The 17,842-nt window shown below is 36.3% G+C and overlaps 2 protein-coding genes across 3 annotated transcripts; one reads left to right on the forward strand and one right to left on the reverse strand.

Annotated features, from left to right (window-relative positions):
• Positions 1-264: 264 nt before the first annotated feature.
• LOC100249222 (uncharacterized) lies at positions 265-14,525 on the reverse strand. Of its 2 annotated transcripts, XR_009466887.1 has the most exons (12): positions 13,602-14,525; positions 13,009-13,285; positions 12,615-12,800; positions 11,605-11,757; positions 10,737-11,186; positions 7,505-9,874; positions 7,168-7,370; positions 6,922-7,077; positions 4,763-4,997; positions 3,996-4,294; positions 1,797-3,302; positions 1,500-1,729 (listed from the first exon to the last, which is right to left on the reverse strand). XR_009466887.1 is itself a non-coding variant. In XM_010657783.3 (11 exons), the coding sequence occupies exons 1-11, from the start codon at positions 14,354-14,356 to the stop codon at positions 2,999-3,001; spliced, it is 5,388 nt and encodes a 1,795-aa protein (XP_010656085.1). In that variant the 5' UTR covers positions 14,357-14,525; the 3' UTR covers positions 265-2,998. The 2 variants fall into 2 exon arrangements, 1 of the variants encoding a protein (XP_010656085.1); XM_010657783.3 differs by having other exon boundaries at positions 265-3,302.
• LOC109123360 (pectinesterase-like) lies at positions 618-2,665 on the forward strand. The gene is made up of 2 exons (XM_019222897.2): positions 618-1,671; positions 1,811-2,665. The coding sequence occupies exons 1-2, from the start codon at positions 618-620 to the stop codon at positions 2,503-2,505; spliced, it is 1,749 nt and encodes a 582-aa protein (XP_019078442.2). The 3' UTR covers positions 2,506-2,665.
• Positions 14,526-17,842: the final 3,317 nt, after the last annotated feature.

The raw sequence follows: 17,842 nt of genomic DNA on the forward strand, positions 1-17,842 counted from the left end.
ATTTTGAAGAATAAAAAAATGTTATAAAAAGTAATTTTCAAACAAACCATTAATGTTTAAATATATTATTTTTTTTTCAAAAAAATGTTTTGATAATGTTTTAGGTGATGTATTATAAAACAAAAAACAATAATTTTCAAAAAAACCACTTATTAAGCACTATGTAGGAATGAAATTCAATGTGAAATTCAAGTGTATCATTTAACAAAAAAAATAAGCTACCAGAACCCAATTTTTAGATAACATTTTAAATAATATATATCACACAACAAAAAATAGTAAGTTATGTTAAAAAAAAAAATTGTTTCTAAGAATTAGGAAACGTTTTTAATCCCTTTTAAAATCACTGGCAAACATGTTTTTAGTTTTGTTTCCGAGAAAGCAATGAAAAAAGGATGAAGAGTCAGATCAGAGAAGGAAGCAACCAGTTGCAAGTATAAAGGTCCAGTACCCCATTCATTCAGGCACGGCCACATCCCATCTTCCTCTCAAAGTGCCTTCATCTGAAGACTTCTCTTATTCTCTCTTTTCTTGTTTTTCTCCGTGCCTTCATTCAGTCAGAAGAAGTCCTCTCTTTTCTTGTTTTTCCCTGTGCCTTTATTCAATCAAAAGAATTCATGGAGTCCACCACCGTAATCAAGAAATTCCATGAACCCCCCAAGGATCTCACAAGGACCCGACTTATGACCATTGTACTTGGGGTCTTTCTCACACTCCCAACACTAATTCTCTTTGCTTCATTTCTCAACGAGGAAGGAGACCAAGAACTGGTCCGTTCTTCAACTCAACCTCAACCTCTTCATCCACTCATCAAGAACGCCTGCACCAACACTCTCTACCCTTCTCTCTGCTTCACCACTCTCTCTTCTGCTCCTGCTACTTCCAAGAACACCACCACCCTCCACCATATTCTTGAGATTGCAGTCAATGCAACGGTGAGCTCCGTGATGGATTCTGGGTCCGATATTAAAGCCCTTTTCACCTACCAAGACTTGAATTCTCAAGAGAAGAATGCTCTGAATGATTGCATGGAAATGACAGACCAAACCCTCTATGAACTTGGACAGGCCATTGACGACCTGCATGCTTTCCCGCCATCTATAGGGGATCCTCATCGGTTATACACGAACCTTAAGACCCTTCTCAGTGCAGCCATGACAAATGAGAACACATGCATCGATGGATTCACTGACCTGGAAGAAGCCGATTCTGAAAGCCAGAAGGGTCTCAAGGGACATCTCCAATCCGTCTTAACTCCTATTTCTGGTATGATCAGCAACTGCTTGGCCATTATCAAGTACATGGAAACCATAGCCCTTAGGGACAGAAAGATCATGAATACCACAATGCCAAGGGACGAATTCCCAGCATGGATGACAGCCATTGATCGGAAACTGATTGAAATGGTGCCTAAAATAAGGCCAGACATCGTTGTTGCAAGTGATGGCAGTGGACATTTTAGCACCATTGGGGAAGCAATCAGTACGGCGCCTAACAAGAGCAGTAATCGATTTGTGATTAAAATAAAGGCAGGAGTATACAAGGAAAATGTGGAGATTCCAAGGGAAAAGGTCAATATCATGTTGGTAGGAGAAGGGATGAATTCAACAGTGATCACAGGGTCTAAAAGCTTTGTTGATGGGTTTTCCACCTTCACTTCAGCCACCTTAAGTATGGTTACTTTCTGCATATAGGCTTTTGTTCTTCAGATTCATTTGCCTGAGCTTTCCTGAAAGATTTCTTGAAACATATAATTTTTTATTTCTGGTATCTTCTGAAAAGTCAATGACTCTTACCTTGATTTTTGTAGCTGTGGTTGGAGACAAGTTCTTAGCAAGGGACCTAACCATCATCAACACGGCAGGCCCCGAGAAGCACCAGGCAGTTGCAGTAAGAGTGACCTCCAATTCTGCTTTCTACCGCTGCAACTTCAGCTCGTATCAGGACACCCTCTACGCTCATTCTCTCCGCCAATTCTATCGTGAATGCACAATCCAAGGCACAATAGATTTCATCTTTGGAAATGCAGCAGCAGTCTTCCAAAACTGTCTTATACTCGTTCGCAAACCAAGCCCCGGACAAAAGAACATGATCACTGCTCAAGGGAGAGGAGACCCAAATCAGAACACTGGCATCTCATTACAAAACTGCACCATAGTAGCTGCACCAGAATTCCCTTTGGCTGAGAGACGAAACTTTTTGACTTTCCTGGGTCGCCCATGGAGGAACTACTCAAGGACTATGGTCATGAAGAGCTACTTAGGAGATCTGATAAACCCACAGGGTTGGTACAAATGGAATAAGTATAGCACTTTAGACACTGTGGAGTACATTGAATACCTGAACTTTGGACCAGGATCAGACACAAGGCACAGAGTCACATGGGGTGGCTACAGAAAGAACTGCAGTGAAGACATAGCCAAGCAGTTTACAGCTGAAGTTTTTCTACATGGAGCCAGTGAGTGGTTAGAGTCCATTGGTTTTCCCCTAGTTCATGGCTCATAAGGAAACATTGACACGTATTCTACATATACAGCTATCACTATAGCTATGATGTATTCTACACATTTGTAGTGTGAAGAACAGATGGGAAAAAAAGTGAATCTGTCTGTACACTTTGATGCAAGTATGAAAAATGAACCCTCTGATAAACACAGTTTATACTCGTGTTGCTTTCTACTTACAAAAAATTGCTTTGTATCTGATGCTTGGGATATACCAACTGTACACTAAACAGATGCCTTGGTGTAGCATAAGAAACAACAGCAGGAGCAGCTCTTTGAACTTCCAATTTCCTTATTTCTTCTTTCCCTTTGCCTTCCCTCCATCCAAGACTCATTTTTCCTCTCACAGAGGATAAATTTAGTAAGCACATTAGCTGAAGGCTGACATGGACTTCCAAGCCATACCAATCTGACACACCAACAACAAAGGCATCACCAAGCAATATGCTATTCTTCAGTATCTGCTTTTGATCATGAAATTGTGTATTCTCAATTTATTCCTGAAGGGTCTTTGTTTTCTTCTTATGTAGAGGCCGTCTTGGATAGAGAACTATCGCCAATATCATTGAGAAGGCAAGACCAACAACTCCGCTAAATGGTTGAAGTGGGTGAGTCCCAGTTACCCAAAGAGGAAAATTGGGTTGGTATTTTATGAAACCACCAATTTGTAAGATGAAAGTTGAAGCCATTATCCCTGCACGCAGCCCAATAGGAAGGGAGAGGCTACCTTGACTTCTTTGCCGAGCCCCTGCCAGAACCAAAGATAAGAGCCATAGCCCGGGTATTGACAGTGGAGACCTGAAACCCATTTGAAAAGAGGCTTATGATGGTCTTGCATGTAATAAGCACTTTGATAACCATAGCCCTCACAAAATCAACACGAGAATCATAAAAAGGGAGAAAGAAAGAAAAGAAAAAATCGCAATGAGTAAATCTTGCCTGTGGCACATAGAGAAAAACAGCAAAAACTTGTCAATGGAGGTGTTTGTAAACAACCAAATGATTTAATCTCCAAACAAAGGGGAAAGAGAGCATCTCTGGATAGATGAAGATAAAACTACACAGAGAAACAAGGAAAGTTCCAGGGCTTAATACTAGGGTTTGAATTGTTAAGCCTTGCACCTAATTGGTTAATTTGAATTCCAGATGAGTTTAACCAATGGTCAAGGTCAAGTGTGTAACTAAACTGCACTTATGTAAAATGGGAAATATTTCTTTTAAGTTCCAATTTTGGTCAAGCATCTATTAGAAAAAGAAAATTCTGCAACTGGGGGCTGATCTCAAAAAACTCACATTTGGACTTCAGGATGAACAAAAGAAGCTAAATTAGAAAGTCAACAGCAGAAGTTAGTGACCGCATCTCACCACCCAAACACTTATCCACTCTTTTCTTCTCTCAGGTGAAAAAGAAAAGAGAAAGAGAAAAGAAAAGGGATGATACACATAGCTGAAGGGCAGATGTAACTGCAAATTGGCAAATAGAAAACATACCTCTGGCATAAAGAAAATGCAAGTCCTGAAATGATGATTCCACGATTGTATCCAAGATCAGCGGCAATTTCTTCAGGCAACCACGACCTGAAAAGCAATTCTTCCACAAGTGAAACGCTGACTGCTGTTATAATCCCCCGAACAGTAAGCATAAGCATTTGCCCGTACACTTTGAACAATGTCTTAGTGTCAAAAGCTGCAGGCCAAGAGAGACTGACAAATCCAAGTAATGCATTCACAGAATGTATAGACATAACAAGCATAACTCCTCCAATCAAACCCTTCAGAAAATTTTGGATCTGCAAGCAAGGAACACAACTTTAGCTTATTCTTTCCAAGAAACAGAACATGAAAGGGAATTGAATCAATTTCAGAAACACCTTCAAGTTTTAAGATAAAAACCTATAGCCAAGTGTATTTAGGGAAAACCAAAAATTAATAATGCCATGACGGATTTAGAAAAGAAAAAGTATTTGTCAATTATCCAGAAAAGAAATGACCAAAACCCTTTGATGTGTAGGGACATTTCTCCCCATTGTTTATGGGTGTGTCCAGGCTAATCAAAAGGGATCTCATGCAAATGCATTTTTGTCACCCATTGTTTTTAGGCATACACCCACAGCCTCAAAGACACTGAAAATATTTATGTATAATAGTAAACTCACAAGCTCACATAAACATTTCCGATCTAGATTATGTAGCACACTCTATGCATGGTTGGAACACATAATTCATTTCTGTGTCCCCAAACTTGCTGAAATCCATACCTCTGGTGATGATGTCAAATCCAGTCCATATTCCTCAAATGGATTTTCATACCCTCGAATTCTCTTGCCCCATAACATGACAAGTATCACAACAGCAGTATAAAGGCCAACAATGCAAACAAGCTCAGCAATCCGGGAGGAATTATTTGTTGTCCAGCTCTGCACAAGTGTTGGGAGCAATGGAACCACAACTGGTGACCATAAAACAAGCACCATGCAGACAAACCCAAGAATCCTAGAGAAGAAAACATGATTGTAGAAATAACCAATGAGTAAAACATTCACAGCACACAATTTCAACAAAAAATGCATTAATAGACCAAAAAAAAAAAAAGATAACCAAAGGATTCCAAAAAATTATAGAATCTGCCACCACAATTTCCAGAATAAAGAACAGGATAACTGGAGAAGTTCCACCTTTTGCATCCCCCCTCACAGATCATAAGCATTGGTGGAGCCAGAAATGTACTTGAAAGGAAGCATCATACCATTGATCTATGAGACTTTATATCTTAAATAACCTTATCTCTCTTCTGGAGCAATTCTAGAGAAGTCATAGAAAATCAGGCAAGTGAGACTTTTCATTTGGAAGTTAATGGTTGTGTCCATGTTATTTTACTTTATGAAAAGGGTAATAAACACAAATAAAGTTGTAAAAGAATCAAGCAAATGAAGCTCTTTGTTTGAAAATTTAACATGGTATTATATTGCCTTTTTCTTTTCTTCTTATGTTTTTTCTTCTCTCAAAATATAAAATATGAAGGGGCTTGGAAAATTTTATTTAAGTGAGAGATGAATTTAAATGGGACTTCTGTTTTAGATTTTGTGTTTTAACAAATACAAATTATTAAGTGAGATAAATGAATTGACATGAAACTTCTATTTTTATATTTGAATTTAAACAACTAAAAATTATTAAGAGAAAAAGATTTGAACAGAGCTTTTATTTTAATATCTATATTTAAATAATTAAAAATTAAGAATTTTTTTATAATATAAATTATCATTAATCGAATCAGAATATGCATCTTAATACTAAGAATTGAACTTCCTATAATTGATCAAGGTCAAATTTTCAACCATCTTATTTATTCTTGTTATATATGGAGGAATAGTTTAAAAGATAGAGGTCACTGGTTTTTAAAGGGGGTCAAGATCCCCCGGCCCCTAAGTGGGTCTGCCATTGATCATTGGTCATAAATAATATCAGCCACATCCATATTTGTGTTTGGCTTAAGGTTTTCAGAAATGTTTGTTGTAGATATATGAAAAAGAAACATGAATTATGGTGAGTGCTGTTAAACAAAACAAAAGTGCTAGTATGATGTGGAATCAACACTACTGTCAAAAGGGTAGACAATCAAGACTGGCATCATAGGCCAGCAAAAAAAAATTGACAGGCAGAGCCTGTGCATAGTTAAACACTATAGGCCCCAAACCGTTTTTAAGTAAGAAGAAGAAGAAGAAGAAGAAAAGAATGAATATGATATACAAAAATTCGAAATGTAAGTTAGCATTGTTAAAACTCACTCTTACATCTAGATGTAACATTAAAAATATATATTTCCCAGACTCCTCAACTAACAAGATATTATAATAGGCTATAATTCCACTAGCAATGACAAACTAATAAATCAGCCAATGAGGCAGGGGAAATATACCACCAGCCAAAATGAAATAAAATAATAACCATCAATCTTACATGATGATTATCAGAAACAGGCAGCTGGACCAAGATTCAGGTTCGATGCCAAGAGCTTGCAAAAGCAATGGCTTTGTTGCCAATGTGATGACATGAATATAGATTCTTGGCTATTAGACCATATATCTCCAAAACCAACAATAAAGCGAATGGCAAGCTATATCATTTGATAAATATTAACATTAAGGCTAAAGGATGGCAAAAACAAAAGAAAGATTTCAGGAATTTCCATTTTTCAATATTAATTATACCCAACCTCTGTGCCAAAACTAACTGAAGTCAGCTAATATATCTTTCTACTGGTTTAACTTTTAACTTTGTTTCTCAACAAACTTTTTCTTATGGAAATCAAAATTTTTAACCCCTGCCTAGTTAAATTTCAATTATTACAGTAACAGTATATTCTTTCACTGCAAAGAGAGAAGGATGCAGAGGGAAATTCAGTAACTTAAAATACCTCTGGAACAAGGGGCGGTCAGCAAAACGCAAAAAAGAGATAAGCCTACGGGTTAAACTCACTGCACCACGTATTCCACCCCAAAGCAAAGCAATTTTACCAACCAGCTTCAACATGCCACCTTTTTGTCCCAAATCTGCTAACATGGCAACCAACCTGTTCACATAAGATATGACAAAAAAATTCAATAAACAGAGATATTAAATACATAATAAATAGGACTTTACATGGATCAAATGATCAGACCTTTCTTGATCAACTTCACCATCTCCTTTTGTTGGTACCACTGGACCAGCAACTGACATGGCTTTCTCAGCAAGGTTTGTGACTATGTTATTCTGGTTTTTTTCCAATGTCTCTTCAATCTTGTTAGGCTCTTTCAGTTGAATTCCTTTCTCCTTGAAGGGCTTGGATGAACTGTCAGCAGTTTCATTACTGTTGTATGGATCCTTTACAAATATGAATGACAAGAAGCATGAGACACACACAGAGGCTACACATATGCAAAGAAAACTCCGAAAGGCAGGTTACAAAAACCAATTAAAATGATAATGCAAAAGCTTCTAAAAAGATCGATTATTACCCGTTGATTCACCAGTAAAGCAGATGCCCCCAGGGCAGCTGTAACAGCACCAACCATGACAGTGCTATCGTTTAGATTTCTTAATTTTGCTTTCTTCCCGTCTCTGCTTATTTCTAAATTCAAATTTTCAGTTTTGTCAGAAGGAGTCTGATCATTCTCTGTTTCACTGACTTGACCATGACTTTTTTCTTCAACAATTTCCAGTCCATCAAGGGTCACAGCTTCATTTTGGCCAGTATCATGCACTGCAGCTACATTGAAGAATTTTCTCAAAGCAGCTAAGCTAGATCCTACAATAACACCCACTGGCAGCACTCTCCTCAAGTGACTTGTATCCTGAATGGCAGATGAGATTGCTCTAACAATACACTCTCCATAAACAGAACCAACCTTTTTTATAGTATGGCCGGTTCTATAGTCATTACTGTCCACATGCCAACCATGCTCCTTGTCTTGTCCAACAATCAGGGACACAGCATTTGCAATTTGTTCTAAATCTCTAGCAAGCTCAAACTCCATCTCCTTCATGTATGATGCACTTAGCCTGCGACTAACTTCAACCTTCAAAGCATCCACAATAATGTTCTTAACAAAGCATATCAACTCCTCGGACCTATCATTGCCAAGTGCGGCCTTTTCATTTTTTATGTCCACTGTCTTGTACCCTCTAACTGGTTCATGTTGTTTTTCAGTATCTAATATCACATATGAAGGTTCAATAATCTTTCCTGCGTTACTTTTAGAAGATAAATAGGCCTGACTCATTCTGTCAATACCCTTAAGAGTTCTGACATCACCAACGGAATCCCCAGTGTTTCCTGGCTGTTCCAATAGCTTCCATTGACCTTCTTCTGGAAAATAGTCAAGAAACAGAGCAGTAGTTGTATCTAAATCTAGTGATTTGGTATTTGGTATCTTTGAAAGAAGATACTTTCTTAAGTATTCATTATAAAGAGAATCTCCATATGGAGTTGCAGTTATGTAAAGTGGAATATTATTTACATGACTATGTCTATCTAAACTTCGAGCCAAAAGTTTGTCACCAACAAAATGGTCCTTCCCATCTTCCTTTTTACCTACATGGCTATCTGTGTAATTTCTAGAACTACTGGTGCCATTCCCTCTGAATGGAATTGGGGTCTGACTGGATTTCTCCTCTACCCATCTGGGTCCTGCATCAAGCAATGTATCTGTATGATTCTCATGCCAACTGGGTACAGTAGGATCATGTAAGATGTCAGACTCAAAGTTCAGGCCATTCTTATTGTCTTCTTCCTTTTCCAACTTGTGGTTGCTAATGACTTGATTATTCTGTCTCTCAGAACCACTTTTCTCATCCTTGACCACATCCTTATCTATGACTTCATCTTGATTGCCTTTTTCCTCCAACTGAGTAATCATGTCTTCAATTACACCAAAAACACTGTTCACAGCCACTTGAGTAGAATCATCCAACCCTGTCAAGGTATCGAAGGCTTGAGAGACACTGAAAGTTGGGGAATTAGAATCTGACATAATGGTATTATTTTGATCAAGAATAGGCTGCATGGTTTTGTCTTCTTTCTTTTGATTATCACTAACTTCCTTTTCCATCACTTGTGGCTCAGATGAGGATCCAGGAGGTGAAACTGCCTCATCTATCTTGGTGGAAGGAATCATCTTATTTTGATCAGTTGAAGAATCCAGGATTTTTCCTTCATTTTTTTGGAAATGATTCTCCTCTTTCATCTCTATCTGAGCATTTCTACCATCGTGATCCAACTTTTGATGATCACTAATTGCTTCCTCCGTGCCATCTGCCTTTTCAGACTGACTAGAAAAATTAGGATTAGCACCTGTTTCTGATCCATTTCCACTTTTCTCAGAATATTGAGCAGGCTTTTCCTTGGAAAACTCATTATTTTCCTGATTATTCACTGCATCAATGGTGCTCTTATTGACTGAGCTAGAGACTTCACCGCCTTGACCACCAACTGGTTGAGCCTGACCCAGATCAATAGATTTTTGCAACTTCTCTGAGGGCTGAAGCTCTGTTTCTAGTCTGCCAGCAGGTTTTTCATTGCCAGATTGATTATTATTAGTGCCATCTGCCATATCATCAGCCCCTTTCCTCTGATCAGAAGAATGAGCATCCTTATGCATACCTTCTCCACTTGATGTTAATCCAATTTCTTCTTGGATCTTTGATTTCAATCCTGACGATACATTAGGAATCTGGCCAATCCTCAGAAGACCCTCAAAGTTTAAATTTGTGCCTTGAGTAGACAAAATTCCAGAAACAGCAGTAGAAAGCTTTCCACGAACATCTTCTGGGACAGCATCTTGCAAAGCTTGCATAACTGTTTCTCCTTGACCTACGGCAGCCAGGACCTGGATATGAATACTGGGTAAGTACCATAAAACATTCCAATCAGGGCAAGCAATACCACGATTATACAATAAATAACAACCCATAAACATGCTCCATATCAGACTCCACCAAGGAGAAAATAGGAAACATATCACAGAAAACTGATGATGATACAACACAAGTATCTTGTACAAAAAAATATAAGAAGGCAATTTCTTGGAAAAAAGAAAAACTATATTTGTCCTGCTTGAGCTATAGAAGAATTCCTGAACCAAGTCAAAAGTAGAATATCCATCTAGAATTATGAACCATATTATATTTGTTGAGAATGCAAGATGCTGATGATGGTTAACTTTGATAATCTCATATTTATGTTGGCATTGTTGCTTTTATAACAGGAAAATGGAGCTCCTATTTCCACACCTTGTCTAACCCAGTTTCATGCTTAAAACAGCAAGTCATGCCACAGAATGTTGTTTCATACCAAAGAGCAGAGCCACCGACTGTAACATTCCTTCTTTCTCCACAAGAGCACTACCACATACACATTAAGCTACAAGTAGCAGCTCATAAATAAAAACTGCAATATTGCACAAGAAGAAATGATGCCAAAATCTACAGCATAACTTATATGACCTTAACTAGCAGTTTTTTTATACTTGCATAATTTGATAACTTCTTTTTCCATGATATGCAAATGACTCAGAAGATAAAATAGAGATCTGGAGTTCATGCACCATACAATATCTATGCTCTCTTCAGATATTTACAGCACTCAAATCTGAACATGGACACAATAATCATATGATTAAAAAGGTTTAGAGAACCAGTGTAATCACAGCTGTGACATCAGGACATGAACTTGCAATTCTTATGTGTTACCTTCTTCTTATGTTCTTCTGTTAGAGTACCAGGCATAGTCGTATCAAGCATGTTCATAACCACTTGTGCTGTCTGTAGAACTTGCCCTCTTTCGTTATCTACTGAGCTAATTACATCCTCTTTGATTAATTCTGCATCAACAGAGCTGCTCTGCTGCAATGTACCGTTGTGCACTTGTGGCAATTCCTTGTCTTCAATTTCCAAATTTCTCCATGAATCTTGCCCAAGGCGGATGTTAGTAGCTGCAAGCATCTCACTAACAGGATCCATAGAATGTTCACTTAAAGCACTTGACTTCTCAGGATTGAAAAACTTATTGACTCTGCTACTCTTAGGAGTGGCTCTGCCTTCCACAAGAGCCAAACCTTTTAAAGGATTGATGGTAACATCTACATCTTTCAGAAGAGGATGGCGACCCTTCAGAAGTCCTAGCTCCACTGACGCGAGCCACTGCATATACCAAATGCAAGCTTATCAGAATATTACTTGCAAGAAATGCATCATGAGTTGCCAAAATCCTGGCTTGCCAGTGAAGTTTAATGAAACAATTTGTAAATGCAACTTTTCAAGAAATTCAAAGCAAGCAGTGGAAATTCAAACAGTTAAAAGAAGTTAAAGGCATTATATTGTATGCTACACTTATAAAGGCTCTAAATTCATTGATTTCAATTGGAAGCCTAAACTACAAATTCATTAAACGTAACACAGATGTCAGGTTTAAACAAATTAAATTTTATAGCCAGAAATGGTCCTAACTCTGAATTTTTATTACCACAATCCTCTTCCATTGGCTAATATGAATACAGAATATGCAGACAAAGCTTGTACAATGAGACCATGATCGATGATAAAGAAGAAATTTCATTACCTCAATGGTTACATTCTGACACCAAGATATAGCTGATCTGCCACTCAAGATGACACTAGTTGAAGAACAAGAACACAGAAGCAAGCTTGTGAATGGATTTTCTGCTATCAAACTGCGTGGAATAGAGAATAGCGGCGTTGTCCCATCATCATTCTGTTAAATTGACAGAACTGTAACTAGTAAGAGACTCTTTTTGGCATAAAATAATGGATAGGAAACTTTTAACATGTTTTGAATAACTTATAAAATATTATCCATAAAATGCAGAATAAGAACTCCCACAGGAAAAGGTTAGGAAAAACTGGGATTTTTGAACATAAAGGCCAGATGCCAACAATTAAGGTGTTTGCCTCTTGGCGAGGGATTTGTTTGGGGGTGGAGAGTTGTGAAATAAAATATATCTATCATTGAATTGGCAGTTAATAGACATCCAGAAAGTTTTAACTAATGTTAAGCAAAGCAAATATGAAATCAGAGAACAAAGTTAGCATTATAGCATGGGTGAGACTGGTACAGATTTTTATTTTTTTTTCTGTTTCTGTAAGAGGCTGTTAAGACATTAGGATAATTAAATCCTCCAATTGCAGTTATATGGTTGCCTTTTCAATGAACAAATTTCCATTTCTGTAAGAGGCTGCTCAGACATTAGGAAATTTAGAGCCTCCAACTGCAGTTATATGGTTGCTTTTTCAATGAGCAAATTCATATGGGACACATGCAAGCATATTTTTATAGAAATTTTCACACATCTTAGGTATTTAGACATCTGTGGAACCATCCATGAACTAATTTACACATAGCCTCAGAGGCTCTATTTATTGAAATTGAAAATATTTCCTTGAGATATTTTATGGAAAGCTCCAATTATCTCAAATTCTTAATGGACTTTAAACATGAAGATTCTTAATGGATGTTTCATTGAAACAATTAGAAGATCAAAACACATAACACATAGGCAATCTTGGGCAAAATTCACATGTAAGATAACATTAAAAGTACAGAATATGCACCTGTATAAAGAGAACAGGAATCTTCACGTTTCCAACAATACCTCGTGTGCTAGATTTTGAATAGAAGTCTTCTATAGCATCAAAACCATAAGATACCATAGATATTGCTTTTTCAAAATCACGAACAGTCTTGGCCGAAAGAGCCTTTTCCACATCAAAACCTTTTGTTCTGCCTTGAAATAGTTCCTGGACACATTTAATAGTGTCATAGCAGAGACTTTTTTATTTTATCAGGATCATAGAAGAGGTTATAACAGTAACGAGGATGATAAATAGTGCAAACCAGTTCCCAAATTTTGAAGCATAACAGGCAAAAAATTATGTTTCTTTTGAGTTATGATTTTTCTTTCATGAAAAAAAAATATTGCATTAAAAATTTAAACCAATAATGAACCTTGTTGGATCTGAGAATATCTATCAGTCCACCTGTGAGCTTTTGATCAACAACAATGTGATTAGGGGCCACCCTTGAGGCCTCCTCTAAGTCAAAAGGATTGTCTATGCATGTGGCAGCAGTAAGAGGTGTTTTCTCTCCAACCTCTGCCAGGTACTTTGTCAACATGTTGGCACCATATCCCCAGCCAACACCCATCATTGTAGTCCATGGCCTTGCTCTATTGATGAACTGTATAGCTGTGCAGATATCATCGCTGTCAGCAGCTGTAAATAACCTACATGAATGAAGTAATTAAGATGTCCTACTATCAGCTCGTTTTGCAAGAAAATTTCTAAAGTAATCTGGAGTGGATTATTTTTCTTGTCTAGAAAACTAAGTGTGAAAATTGTTTCCTTCTGCTAGGAGAATGAGTACATAAAAGTTGCAAGCCATTGCATGAAAATTTTCATATGTCCAAACAAGAACAACATCCCCATAATCAAACAGTTATAAAGATGCTGACTTTACAAAGAATGAATAATTCACCACTTTAAGGTCCAGTACTATGTCACTGAAAACAGAATGAACTAATAAAAAGGATAGCTACTCACCGAGCTGTGGTCAGGGGTGAACCAGCACAACCCCTAGGATTCATCACAACTGGAAAATAGCCACGCCAAAGTGCTTCACATACGAAAGAACGCACATTCGGATCCATGCTACCTTCAGCCGTTCCGGGAATAAGCAAAACAGTAGTATCCAAACCATGCTCCTCTGTCAAATCCAAATTAGCGGGCCAATCCAAAGATACGACACCTCCGTCATCCATGCCCACGCACTCTCTCTGATAAGCGAGCTTCTCCTCAACTATAGCATCCCTCCCATCGTAACCCCTCACTTGAATCCTCCCACTATTCAATCTCACAAAGTGTCTATCCTCCTTCACCAGCCTCTCATTCACGTCCTCCAACAACTCGCTCCCTTCAAACGATATCGATGGGCACCGAAGCAGCACGAACCGATTGAACGGCGTGGGACTCGTGAACAAAATCCACTCTCCAATGTCCGAATCCTCCCCCGACCTGAACCGCGATAAGTAGAGCGCGACTCCGGAAGCAAACCCCAGCGCCGGAGCCACCAAATCCAGTGAATTCACGGACGGAAACTGAGAAACCAAGGTGTGGAACAAATTCTCAAAAGTTGACGGAACAAGCGACCCTAATTGACTCCGGACCACCAGACTTGGAATTGATTTCAGTCTCCGACGCCTCCATACGCGGATTTGTAAAGCTCTCCTGCATCTTCTGGGAGAGAATCTGATCGGAGAGTGAAGATTGATATTAGCAAAATTACACGCAGAGCTCATTCTCCTCCTCTTCCTCCTCGCCTACGTTGGATAGTACGGATTCAAAGAGATTTGGATATGGAAAAAAGAGAACTTGGCTAAAAGCTAAAGGAGAATAGAACAAGCCTGAAAGCTCCAGAAAGAGCGAAGGTAGCGGTCGATAATTGCGGAAGTGACCTGCCGGTGGGGCTTTTTTTTTTTTTCTATTTTTTTCCCTATTATTTTCTCTCTTTCCCAATTTTTCAACGACAAAAAAAAAAAAAAAAAAATAGTTTATTTGGTTAAAAGGATTAATGAAAACTAATTTTGAAAGTTTAATCCTTCACCCATTTTTTATTTTATTTTAATAAAATTATTCTTTTTTGTAAAAATAATTATTACTTTTAAAATATATATGTAAATATTTGAAATAATCAAGGAAATATATGACAAAAATGAAAAAAAAATATAAAAAAGATTAAATTTATAAATATGAGAATTATTTTATTATTTTTTAACCAATTAATTCTTACAAAATAAGTAAAAAATATAATTTTTATATCATTGAAATTGTTTATTATTTATAAAATTATATTCATCATCTTCCCATTAGATGTTAAATAAAAAATTATGAAATTTATTTAATGAAAATGGTTTGAAGCTACCTCTCATTTACATTTTAAATGTGAGGATAATGATAAAATAATGAAAAATACTTGGTTTAAGTGTTTAACTGGCCCATCAAATAATGGTTTGAAGCTACATTTTGAACTTGTGTTTATTTAGTATACAACTTTTCTATGGACTAAATTGGGTCAGGCCCGTATAAAGGGTGGGCTCAGGCCAGGGTTATTTAACCACCCGTATATTATTTACATTATTCTATAAATCGGGCCTCATTTGGGCCTTTGTTGGGCCAGATACAGGGCTAAATTTTTTTCTCCATTGGTTGTGCAAGATTTAAGCAAGAGCCTTTTAACTACTAAATGAAAGATAAAATAAGAAGAGAAAGAGAGAAATGAAATAAATTGTATTCAATTTGACTGTTCGAATTACAATTCTTGTGGAAATGTGGGTAGCCCACGAATTTAATTGCATTTTAAAAATTATTTTTATTAAAATCAATGATAATTTTAATAAAATTTGAATTTAAAAATTATTAATCTTTAAACCCTACTCTGTAGACTATGTTTAGTTTTCAAAAAAATTAAGATAAAAGGCCAGAAAAAGAAATTGAAAAAAAAATTAAGGAAAATTTTAAAAAAAAAATAGATTTAAAATCAATAAATAAAACTCATCTCTCTTATGTTAACTCTTTATTAAATAATTTTAAAATATATAAATTTTTAACTAATTTTAATTTTATATATATATATATATATATACATTTTTCATAGTAAATTCCTTAACATTTTTTTTACCTTCTTTAATTCCTAAAATGAAACTATGTTAAGAATAGTATCTATCTAAATATTTATGGGCTTAAACGTGGTTCTCTTGGGGTTTTGCTTAGGGCCACTAAACGTAATGCCCGATAAGCACATTCACAAGCCCAAATGTAATCCCATCTTCTTATATTCAAGCTTGGGGCAATATCAACCTACATTGGTTCAAAGTTACAACTCTTACAATTAGGGTTGCTAATGGAATGGGTTTCTATCTACGACCCCATATTTATTTATATATATTTCCATTTCCACCTAAAAGAAAATTTTAAATGGGATGAGATGTAACAAATTCTCATACTAGCTCTTACTTTTTTTTTTCAATTTCAATTTTTTATTTTTAAAAAATTAAGAATACGTTTGATACTGATTTTAAAAAATGTTTGTATTCCTTTTAATACTTAAAAATATTTACCTTTCAAGTATAAAAAAAAGGGTAGAAACATTTCATAAAATCACTACAAAACGCACTTTAAATCATATTAAAAATAAAATACAATTTATAAACAAATAAATACTATAAATATTTATGGTTTTATGAAAAATGAAACTTCACCAAAAAAACTTTTTAAAAATAATGAATTAATTGGAGTGAGATACCATCATAGGCATACCCACTTAAGTTTTTTTAAAGAATTCTCAAGACCTAAAATGCTTTTATCTTTTCCCAAACTCATTCTATCATAGACAACGAGAGACAAGGTGGGCCTGAATGAGGTGGAACCTCCTTGATCCATTCCTTTTTCCCTTTCTATCTAATCCTTGTTACAGGGTGATCAAAGCTATCAAAGAGCCTCTTGATGAGTGATTCTATGATGGTTAGAAGCTCTTTGTTCATCTCGTTGTGCATATCTAATTCATTTCTTTTTCCTTTTCTCATCACCCAATAATAATTAAAGGTATTAAAGAGCTCATTTGAGAATGATTTTAAAAAGGTTAGAAGTACTTTACAATATTTAGAAGAATTTTTTTAGTTTACAGGAATTAGGTGTTAGAATTTTATTTTTTTAAATTACATTTAAAAATCACTTAAAATAATTCTTGAACAAAGAAATAATTATTTTTCGGTTCCATATCATGTTGGGGAAACAAATTTCAAAACTTTTTATTTTTTTATATTTAAAAACAATTATAAAGAAAGTACTACCGATGAAAAACACTACCATGTAAAACCTCGGAATCACTATACACGATCTCAAAAAATCTAAAAAGTACCGAAATCTTTGTCCTAGAATGCTAATAATGTGGTATGTTAACTTAACCAGTTAAAAGTAGCCTCCAAGTGCATGTCCCATATTTTTTGGGTCATTGCCCATGTGCCCACGTGCTAAAACACTAATTCTCCTCACTACAACGAAGACATGGTAGGTTTAATCTCTCCATCTATCAACCGTGTAGGGCATACATCCATGATTTTAAAAGACAACATTGATATCATATTAAACTATCAATTTAATACCTAAAGGATATTTGTCACTATCTCGTCTACGAAGGGATTGTCTCTGTAAACCTTTTGGTAACATGCAGTTTTCTTACTGACCAGCTCTAAAAACATAGAAGAATATTTTATTTTTAAAAAAATGGTAGATCTTATGGGCCCAAATCATCTCATGAATCATACGCCGACATAGAAAAAGTAATTTGCACATTATGAAAACCACTCCTGTCAGTCATCCTAATAGGCCTATTATCCCCATCAACACTTTTTCCTTGGCGGGTAAACGTCAGCGACCAGTGGCCTGGTGTTTTATGCTCAAACACATCATGTGGCACTACTTTCTCCAGTCTTATTCTTAGAGTAATTGACAAATACTATCAACACCTACCTACTTACTTAAAAGCATGCATGGTTTCTTAGAGTCATGATAAAAAATGGAAAACTAAAAAAATAAATAAAAAGGAAGAAGCAGTCGCCCCCCCGACAGGGGTCGGAATGGTCCATGAAAAGATAACCTAGAGCACATGGTTTTAAGCCCGGAAAATCTTATGATGATTTCTGTCTGATTTTCTTAACCACATGCATGCATGCTCCCCAGTCATTAACATGACTAATAATTTAAGGTAGATGGATTTGCATTCCAAC

The sequence above is a fragment of the Vitis vinifera genome, chromosome 11 (genome assembly GCF_030704535.1).
Source record: "Vitis vinifera cultivar Pinot Noir 40024 chromosome 11, ASM3070453v1".
Taxonomy (NCBI): domain Eukaryota; kingdom Viridiplantae; phylum Streptophyta; class Magnoliopsida; order Vitales; family Vitaceae; genus Vitis; species Vitis vinifera.

What these genes read in the sequence shown, in the direction of transcription:
- LOC109123360 (XM_019222897.2), top strand. Translation starts at nt 618, where the DNA reads ATGGAGTCCACCACCGTAATCAAGAAATTCCATGAACCCCCCAAGGAT. An exon ending in CTTCACTTCAGCCACCTTAA is followed by an intron (nt 1,672 to 1,810) that starts GTATGGTTACTT and finishes TGATTTTTGTAG; the next exon opens with CTGTGGTTGGAGACAAGTTC.
- LOC100249222 (XM_010657783.3), bottom strand. Translation starts at nt 14,356, where the DNA reads ATGAGCTCTGCGTGTAATTTTGCTAATATCAATCTTCACTCTCCGATC. An exon ending in TTCCTGTTCTCTTTATACAG is followed by an intron (nt 11,758 to 12,614) that starts GTGCATATTCTG and finishes TCAATTTAACAG; the next exon opens with AATGATGATGGGACAACGCC. An exon ending in GGTGAAGTTGATCAAGAAAG is followed by an intron (nt 7,078 to 7,167) that starts GTCTGATCATTT and finishes TTATGTGAACAG; the next exon opens with GTTGGTTGCCATGTTAGCAG.